Consider the following 10,000-nt stretch of genomic DNA (forward strand, 5'->3'; position numbering starts at 1 on the left):
AGAGAGAATATTTCGAGTGGTATAATGTTATAATATTTGTTGACACAAAAAAGTGCCTTGCAGAATGTTTCGACCGGCAAGCCATTGCCAAAGGCCGAGACAGGAGGAAATCTCTTGCTGGCGCCTGTACTCTACAAGAATATTGGCGCAGGGATGGCTGTATGTTAGGAAGCTTGTTTCCAAAGCACATGGTTCTGGGTACAGTTCCATTCTATGGCATCTTGGGCAAGTGTCTTCTACTATAGCCTCGAGCCGACCAAAGTCTTATAAGTGGATTTGGTAGACGGAAACTGAAAGAAGCCCGTCGTATGGAGGAACAGTAGTACCATGGTTTTCAAACAACTCTGATCACGAATCAATCATGCTTTATATATATATATATATATATATATATATATATATATATATATATATATATATATATACATACATACATATATATATAAAACACGATTTATTCGTGATCAGAGGCGTTTGTAAACCGAGGTACTACTGTATATGTATATATCTATGTCTTTGTATCTTTGTGTTTGTGTTTGCCTCCACCCGCCTGATAACCGGTGTTGGTGTGTTTGCATCCTCGTAACTTAGCGGTTCGGCAAAAGAGGCTGATAGAATAAGTTATAAGATTAAAAAAGTAAGTCCTGGGGTCGATTTGTTCGACTGAAACCCTTCAAGTCGGTGCCCCAGCATGGCCGCCAAAGCCGCAGTCAAATGACTGAAACAAGCAAAAGATAATATATATACAGATAAAACACGCACACGCACACACACACACGCACACACACACACACAAACACACACACACACACAAACGCATACATATAACATATATATATATATATATAAATTGGAAATGTAAAAATAAAAACAAAACACAAAGGATTCTGCGGTACACGTGTTTCAAGCTTTATAGTTGTTGCATCATTATTGGTATATAATTGATAGTATAAAGCTATCTTCAGCCGCAAATATATTCTTTCCCAAGAATATATATGACTTTTTCACAACCTAATAATCCTATACTGTAGTACGATGAATAATTTTATAAGATGAATAATTTTATAAGAGTCAGGAAACCAACATTTATTTTGCATTATTTGAAAACAATGTCAACCCCAACTTAAGAAATTGATCACCACTTTTGATCCAAATCATGCAAAATTCTAGTGGGGTTCATAACGTATGCTCAAGTTTTTACCAAAACTTAGTGTGCTGATTCAATGCAATGTAGAAGTAGTATATCTGAAATTTCAGCTTTCTAGTTGAAGTAGTTTCGGAGTTATGGGCTTTTTAAGCTATGATCACTAGGTGGCACTAGATTCACACTTCAGTATTTCCGCTGCCAAAATCCTTGTAAACGCAAGAGAGAAGTGGAATAAAAGTGTATTTATACATTTTAAAGATTACTGAATTGAAATTGCTCTATGCAAAGGTTCAAAACTAGGCTATTTTAAGACAGAGGTTACTACAAGCATTCGATAACATACAAAAAATATAACAATACGCATTTTTAACTTTATAGGCATAATTCCAATTTTGAATAACTGTATAAGAAAAAGAGTGCTGAATGTTAGCAAATTTTTAAATATAACAAAGTATTAATATGTTTTGTTAGATAAAATAAATCGAAGCTGAGGTTTCTCTTTCGTTTTACAAACATCATAAATATCTTGAAGGTACTTGATTGCCCGTTCTGCACTCTGATTTGTTCTGGGAATTTCCAGTTTTGATGGTTCTCAACTCGAAAAGTTTTTTACAGAGTTCAATGCTTTTTTTATGAACTTGCAGGCTACCACATAACTTCTGATAATCATGTGCACTGAAAATTTGGTCAGTAAACCAAAAATCTGCCCAGCTGTAAGAGCTGAGACGACAAACATTGAGAAGCAAAACTCTTTTCTCTGGTAGAAGAATAAATGTCAAAAGAGCTAGTTTTGCTCGAGAATTCCATCTTGCATTACTTAAGTTGGGTATATTTTGAAACTTTACAGTTGGAAATTTGTCGGTTTCGTCAAAGAAACGAAAAACTCTGGTCAAAGAAATAGAGATTTCATGTCATCTCGCCATCCTGCTGATTCAGTAATCTTTTTTACACCATTGTTGAAATTAGCCTGGAGTTTCTCGTAATTACTTAGAAACTCTGGGATGAATATATATTCAATATTGGGAGACAACTTTTTTTCTTCAAGTTCGTTAGCCATTACAACACGAAGAACTCCATCAAGGATATGATACTGATACCAATAAATTGCGGTTCTTTCAAACCCTTTTGAGCAAACAGTCTTTGCAACTGAATGACAAAGCCACTTTCCCCCAGTGTTCACACTCGTTATATCAGCGACAATCATCCATAAATTGTATTCATCTAAAACAACTGTTATTCCTTTCACAACTGTATTGGATTTTCCGTTTGGTAATTAGAGGGCTTGTAACTTAACTTCTCTCTGTTCATTCTTTAAAACTAGCATTTGGTATTCTTGGTCATCAATACGTTTAACATCAAAATGTAATGACCACGCGGAGTAAATGGAACAGGGACAACTGAAGAAGAGAAATATTCTTTATGTTGCATGTCTCGTTTCTCTGTTTTTACGTTGTTCGAAAAAAAGTTCGTTTTCTGTCTTCGTCTTTATGTTTTCGTTTCTCATTGTGTTTAACGTTTTTAGTTATGCCCTGTACTCATATATGCATGTATATATACATATAAATGTAGGTATGTACATATATGTATGGATGTATGTATATGTTTATATATTATTTATGTTATTATATATATATATATATATATATATATATATATATATATATATATATATATATGATGGCTTATAAAACACACGAGTGCATAGGACGCACCCTAGCCTAGGCTATACTTTTGTAAAATAAATTACCACTAAAATAATGTTTTAATTCCTCCACTTACCTGTATAACTTCATGTTATGACCGGTAATTATAAGCAATTTATTGCATCTACATTCGATATAAACATACTGTTGGCAATTGTTCACCATTAGATGGCAGCACACGTTTTGTAAACATATATACCTTAGGCGATTGGGAACGCCCTGCTATCCACGAACCCTCCCTCCTCTGATGTTACTATGTTGTTCTTTCTTGTAAAATATAGTATAGGCTACATCTACGCGACCTCTGATATATAGTTTCGGACGCGACCTCTGATATATTGTTTCGGGCGCGACCTCTGATATATAGTTTGGACGTAGGGGGATTTTAAAAGCCATTTTGGGGTAAAAAAAAAAAGGTACGTCTTATAGGCCATCAAATACGGTATATATGTATATATATGTGTGTCTGTGTTTGTCCGCCCCACTCCACATCATTGCTTGACAATCTGTGTTGGTGCGTTTACGTTCCCGTAATTTAGCGGTTCGGCAAAAGAGACCGATAGAATAAGTACTAGGCTTACAAAGAATAAGTCCTGAGGTAGATTTGTTCGACGAAAGGCGGTGCTCCAGCATGGCCACAATCAAATGACTGAAACAAATAAAAGAATAAATAAGTTAAAGAATAGATTAAAAAATGGTTGAGAATCCCTGGTTTACACCGTAAATTTCTCTCTTTCAGTACCATTAGAATAATCTGCCAATAACTGTGTGGACGGAGGAAATAAAAATTTCAAGGCTCGCGTGGAAGAAACATGTTAGTGATTGGGTGAAATGTTTTCCAAAGCTGAAATTTGAAAATTACCTATTGTCTTGTAAGCAGTCGTAAATATATAAAATATCTGGTTCGAGGCTGGATTAGGAAACCATAATTGGAGACGGATTAAGTTTATTTAGGTTCATTTTTTTTTTTTTTCACTGAAAATGAGTGAATTTCTGACAAGGTAAACAAATGGATTCTAAGTACAGAATTAACGAAAACAGGAAATGAACGTAGTGACTTAGGTTTCGATTTTTGGTCATGATTTTGTTATATACCTCCTAAATACATACATACATACATGAGAAATCGATCGGCTAATTCGTACATTACAAGAGCAATCTGTGAATGGAACGGTAAAAATATGCAAGATTTTTCTCAAGTTCCAAATGGGAATTTGTCTGCTATTTAGTCTTAATAAATAACATCAAAATAAAAGAAAAAAGAATAGTTATCATAATATAGTCGTGTTGTTTTGCCTGGAGACTAGCATTGAAGAAAACTGAATGCTTAGTCTGTTATTTCATTCAGTGCTCTGAGATGAGAGCATTAGCTGTGTTCCTGACCTTGAATAAGCCTTTGTTCAAAGCGTTTCAGCCATAACTATCCTGTCTTTTTTTTTTATTCAAATGGTGTATCTAATACTACAATCTTCAATATTTCTCAACAATTTTTTAAACAGTATAGTTGACAATAATTTAAGAAAAACATGGTTGCTGTTTCTAGCAAACTAAGCGACCGAATAAAAGCTCGTTATTGACAGTTACAAATGTTATTTTTGTTGCTGCTGCTGCTGCTGCTGCTGCTACTGCTGTGGTTGTTATCACTGCAGCTGTTTTTTTATGGTTCATGTTGCAGCTATTGTTGATACCGATGTTGTTGTTGATTAACTTCCTTACAGAAACATAGATGTGAAATGCAGATATGCGAAGAACAGAGATGTGGTGGTCTCCAGCTATTCTACTGCTTCTCTTTATTGTGTGATAATATACGCATGTTGTGTGTTGTACGGTAGTGAGATTGTTGCTGCTTTTGTTTAAACTGAGATTACATTTGATAGAACAGATTGATATTGAAAGACATTCCATCCATGACCAACACATATTTTTGAAAGCATCGCGTACTCCATGAATTAATATCATGGAATATGTTATAAACTGTGCAAACTTGGTATCGTTGGAAAACTAAAGAAAAGGCTGCATGACTTTTAAAAAAAATAGGAGTTAAACAATCGCTGCCAATAAGGGCCTCTCTGAGGAGACACCAATATTAAGGGGATTCCTCATAAAACTGTACCGGGACTATTACTTTTCGCGGTGATTCTCTCAGACATGCCCTCAGTCACAGCCAGCCAGGGTCTTTTCTATTTGGCTGCCAATTACTGTTTGGGTGCCAATCTCTTCAATTTCGGTTCGAATTGGTTTCATTTTCAGTGTAATGATATACTTTTATATGCTAATCAATGCCATGAAAACAATTTTCGCTATAAATCAATACATAAAGAGTTATTAGGTATTAAAGTCTGAAAATTTTGGTTAAATTTAGCCAATCGTAAGCCACAGACACATTCATGCCTGTTTCCATAGTAACACACCAAACATTATAACTCTTTTGTCCACGAGAAAGCACGTGTTAATAAATATATTCCAGTCATTGAAGTGATTGTCATATGTGCTTAAAATAGCAACCAAATAGGCCTTAAATTACGCACCAGAGAAGGATGTGGTTTCATACTTGCAAGAAAAAGGCGTTATACTTAAAAGAAAATTATGGAAAACAAAAAAGCATTTTATGAGTACAAGAAAACGTGGTGGGAGTATGTATTGGTGATGCTCGCGCTAAGGATGCGTGGATTCTGTGTCAGTGAGGAAAGACACATAGTTTGAAGGTGGCACCCTTCCTCTCAGGACTTTAGAGCTCTTCCTTTATTCATGGGTTAAGGAATTGACATCAGTCCGGTTTTGTGTTGAAGAACTGGAGATGGACCATTGTACAGCTGTTGATTATAACAGCTCTGTTAAGGAAGAATGTGCAGAAAACCTGCTCTGTCATCCAGTTAAGGTTGTTGGCCTTGGGAAGATTGTTGAGATCGACGAAACAGTCTTCTTAAGACGAGAATACAACCGAGGAAGAGTCCTACCTGAACAGTGGGTTTTTGGAGGAGTGTATCGCGAGAACAGACAGGTTTTTCTTTATGAGGTGCCATGTCGGAATCGCGACACACTGGAGGAATGCATATATAAGTTTGTGCTATAAGTTACTTATTTTGAGAAATATTTAATTTGTAATGTGCTGTTTATCGCATTAAATGCATATTGAATGCTTAGAACTACAAAATACGTGTTGTTTACTTTTTTGCCATTGAGGTGATTGTGAGGTGTGCTAAAAATAACAGCTAAATAACAACTAAATAAGCCTTAAATCACGCACCCCCACAATTTTTTCTTTTTTTTTGGTGGGGCATAATCGTATGAATTCCCACGTGTAGAATACAAGTCCGCAAAAAGTTTCTGAAAATTCCAAAAAATAAAAAGTTATGAAGGGTTATATGTCGTGCGTAATTCATTTGTTTATGGGTTCATATAAAAATCCACCTGCTATTTTCAGGATGTTGACAAAATGTGCAGTCACGTACAAGTTGACAGCTTCCAAATTCTGTTTCCTGAGTGGGTGAAAATTATCAAACCTCTCTAACTTTATTTTCTGGAAAAAGTGAAATATCTCCAGCAATTCAGCTTGGAAAACTACATTAATATGCCAAATTTTAAAATTTTCAGTATACTTTGAATTTTGAAATTTTGGCAGCCAAACAGAAAAGATCTGTCAACCACATTTACCAGCTATGCTGATGATATAAACGTATCGTAAGCGGTCAAGGACTCTGAAAATACCTTAAAACTACAAAAATATTTGAACGCAATATACAAGTGGGTTGAAGAAAATATGCAGTTAAAGCTGACAAGTTTCGAGCATTTCGATATCGACTCACAAGCAAATTGCAGTTAGAATACACAGAACCAGGGAATCTACGTGAGTGGTGATGCTTTATTCTGTGTGGTTATTACTAAGATAGCAACCATGTGAAGTCGACTGACTGTCTGGATTCTGAGACCATTCAGAACATGGAAAAAAAAAGAGATTATGTTGCTTCTATGAAGAATATTCACTTTCAGCCGCAGGAGTTCTATCCCCAGTTATTGTCGCCATAGAGTGTGAAATTAACAACAGAACTCGGTGCAATTCAACGCCTGGATTACCGGACAAGTTTAAACAAATTGAGGCTTTAGTCCTTGGAGAGAAGGTGTGAAAGATACACAAAGATACACTTCGATTAGATTTAACCTGAGGACGTAAAGAAACGTAAATAAATACCATTAGACATGTTTTCGAAGTTTTACTTATTGCACATAATGGAAACCGAGTTAAGCGTATGTGTTCTGGGGGACTTATGACCGAAGTCGAAGACTAAGTTTACTGATTCTGCCAAGCCACTACTCAACCCCAATTGCAATAGTTCGTGTGTATCATCATAAATAAATATTTATCCTTTAATATGTATAATACTATTGACTAATTTGTAATATGTTTCTCCCTTTTGATTTTCTTTTGTCTCAGAAAAAACCAGTAGCTACTGTCGCCCCGACGACAAACCTACCACAACTGAATGGGGTCGATCCTGTCCAGCTAGTTAATACCCGATGTAAGAATCATAACTATGCAAAGGATGACAGTTATACGTTGAACAAGAAACCAGCTCCTCAATTGCCAGAATTACAAATTAATAGTCGACTGGAAAAATCTCCCGTTTCTCCTGACGTAACAAGCAACAGTTACAGCACTCATGATACCACCGATAGAAGCAATTGTCATTTGGATCATTATGGCAATCATTTGCCTTTAACGCCGGCAGGTAATCTCTCACCGATTTTCTTTTTTATAACGTTGTTCTTAAGTGAAGATGGCAAAACTTGTAACCAAATGGTAAGGCCAGTATATGAGAGTACGCCCCCTCCCACACACACACTGCCTTCTGTAGTAGTCTTGTCATACCCTTTGGATAGCAAAAAGTAGCCCGACAAGTCAAACAATGGTTCACATTTAAGGATGAATTTCTATGCTTAATCGCTTACTAATCATTTATTTATCTAATTAGAAACCAGTTGATATTTTCAAATAGTAAAGAAAAAAAACAATAAAAGCCAAAATATCGCTCTATAGCCAGCTCTTTTGCAATTTTGCAATTTCCTTATGACAAATCCTTTGATAACCCCAGTACTTGTTAGAAACTGATGTGCTTCATAGCAACTCACGTACCATAATATCTCTAACATCATAACTAACTAAATTATTTCATTATCTAACAGACAGCCATTTCACATGATGACATGACAATGACATCTGTACATATACATCCATTCTCTCATAAACTCTTCTACACATATTGATTACTCTTTCTCCCTTTTGTACATCTATTCACACTTGCTGTCTCTTCAGCCATAAAAATGACTGATTTTCCGTTAGGATTTTATGATAGAATTTGCACCATATCCAGACACGAGATACAATTCCAGAGTTAGGATACATACCATCAAACATTCAGGCAAAATTCTGACATCGTATCGATATAGGAACCTACTTATTGTATTTTCTAATTTATATGAAGGAGACGGTGTGGTGTTATAATCTTAAAAGTCTTCTTTAACTCGGAACCAAGTTACGTTTTAAATGGTTAAAGTTTGGCTCAAAGTTTCGAATATCCATTACCGACAGGAAAGCATTGACTGGGTCGTCAACCTTGCTTTTACTAGTCTTGTTTTGTTAGCGGTAAGAAAAACCAGTGCAAATAAGGTTATCTGCTTTATTTAAGGACACAAGACAGCAAACTATTGTAATATTACGTATTTGAACTTATAACGATATGGTCACTAATTTAATATCTTAACCTCATGGCCAAGATTATATTTTCAAGAACTATTCAAAATGTATCTCCTTTGCAACCACTCTCCAGCAGTTTGTTTTTGTAGCATTCTAACAAGTTATCGATATCCCCATAACCATACCTTCTTAGTTAAAAATTAAACTTCTCATGAGCCACAGATGTTCATAGAGCCAACACGTTACTATCATTTCTTTAGTGTTATACTTTCTCTAGGAAAGACAACCAGAGAAAATACGATGTCTAGTGTGTGACTAGTGGCAGCTCGTATATAGGAACTGTAAAATTGCAGCACCCCTTATTTTCACTCGATATTATCGATAACATTTATCGATATTATCGATAACATTCAATATAATGAGTCCTTTTTTCTTTAATTCTTTCTTTATACTTGTACATTATACAATCCTTAAGCTTAATGTCAGTAGCCATTCCTTAGTTTATGAAAAAAATACAAAAATCCTTGTATAGAACTGTGCGCTTCACAGCTCCAGCGACGCGCTGTTTGGCTGTTGTGCTCATGCTCAAATGTCCGAGATAGGAACCTTCTCACTAGGGAGAGAGAGAGAGCACTGCGTGAACGACAGTGCCGGGTGAAAGGTAATGTTTCTTTTTGACTCCGCGTGTGTTGTGCTTAAAAACGTGTTTATATTCTTGAATGTGATAAAGTCTGGAATTAGATTATTATCCTGCTTCCACCTTCACTGTTGTTGCTAGGATTTGAAAAAAATACATCCTTATATTTTGTGATTTAGGGGAGATTTTTGTAAAACAAGAGGGAATTCGCGGCGGTGTCCAGTGAACAAATTAAACACACTACCCGGCAGTGGCTAAAACGCGAACCGATCAAGTTTATGAATAAATTTTCTTTTTATATGTTTGTTTCCTTTAATACAATATTAAAACAACGGTTAAAAATTTTCTGAAGCAGTACCCCCTCTAATTTTATCTACGAACCGACACTGGACACACAGTAGAATCAACATGATGAAAGGTGATAAGTGAAGTGCAACAGTATACAGCTTGTAAGATCAAATGAATAAAACGCTGTTCAGTTGATCTTAATCTCAAAGGAAGTACAATATGATGGTGGGCAAGTGTGTTTTCCATTAAAGGTATACCTATTAGGTATTTAACCCTACTAAACCACAAAACGTTTATATCCATGATGCTAAACTAGTACTTCAGAAAATTATCAACCAATTGGAATTGATTTTGTGTCTGAACCAAATCTCCAATTGATCGTGTAATGAAAATTCCAAAATGCATATTTTGAAATACATTAAATACATGATTCATAGTCCCATAATATGTTTTCAGAAACACTAGTTGTAAGGAGCCACGACTATCTCCGCAGAAAAAGCTCTTCTTACGCCCGAGTCTACACAAACGTTTTA

General features: G+C 35.5%; 1 protein-coding gene and 1 long non-coding RNA gene across 7 annotated transcripts in view; one reads left to right on the forward strand and one right to left on the reverse strand.

Moving 5' to 3' along the window:
- LOC106871863 (dual specificity tyrosine-phosphorylation-regulated kinase 4) overlaps window positions 1–10,000 on the forward strand; it is a 153,929-nt gene that overhangs the window by 107,603 nt on the left and 36,326 nt on the right. For all 6 annotated transcript variants that reach the window (XM_089358793.1, XM_089358792.1, XM_089358794.1 and 3 more), the window contains one exon: window positions 7,283–7,577. In XM_089358793.1, the coding sequence (XP_089214919.1) occupies window positions 7,283–7,577 (295 nt within the window). The remainder of the gene's footprint in view (window positions 1–7,282; window positions 7,578–10,000) is intronic.
- Window positions 1,118–10,000, reverse strand: part of LOC149133772 (uncharacterized) — a 25,000-nt gene continuing 16,117 nt past the window's right edge. The window contains exon 2 of the long non-coding RNA XR_016243447.1: window positions 1,118–1,353. This is a non-coding gene — a long non-coding RNA (uncharacterized LOC149133772). The remainder of the gene's footprint in view (window positions 1,354–10,000) is intronic.

Source organism: Octopus bimaculoides, chromosome 10 (genome assembly GCF_046866305.1).
Source record: "Octopus bimaculoides isolate indiv1 chromosome 10, ASM4686630v1, whole genome shotgun sequence".
Lineage (NCBI taxonomy): Eukaryota > Metazoa > Mollusca > Cephalopoda > Octopoda > Octopodidae > Octopus > Octopus bimaculoides.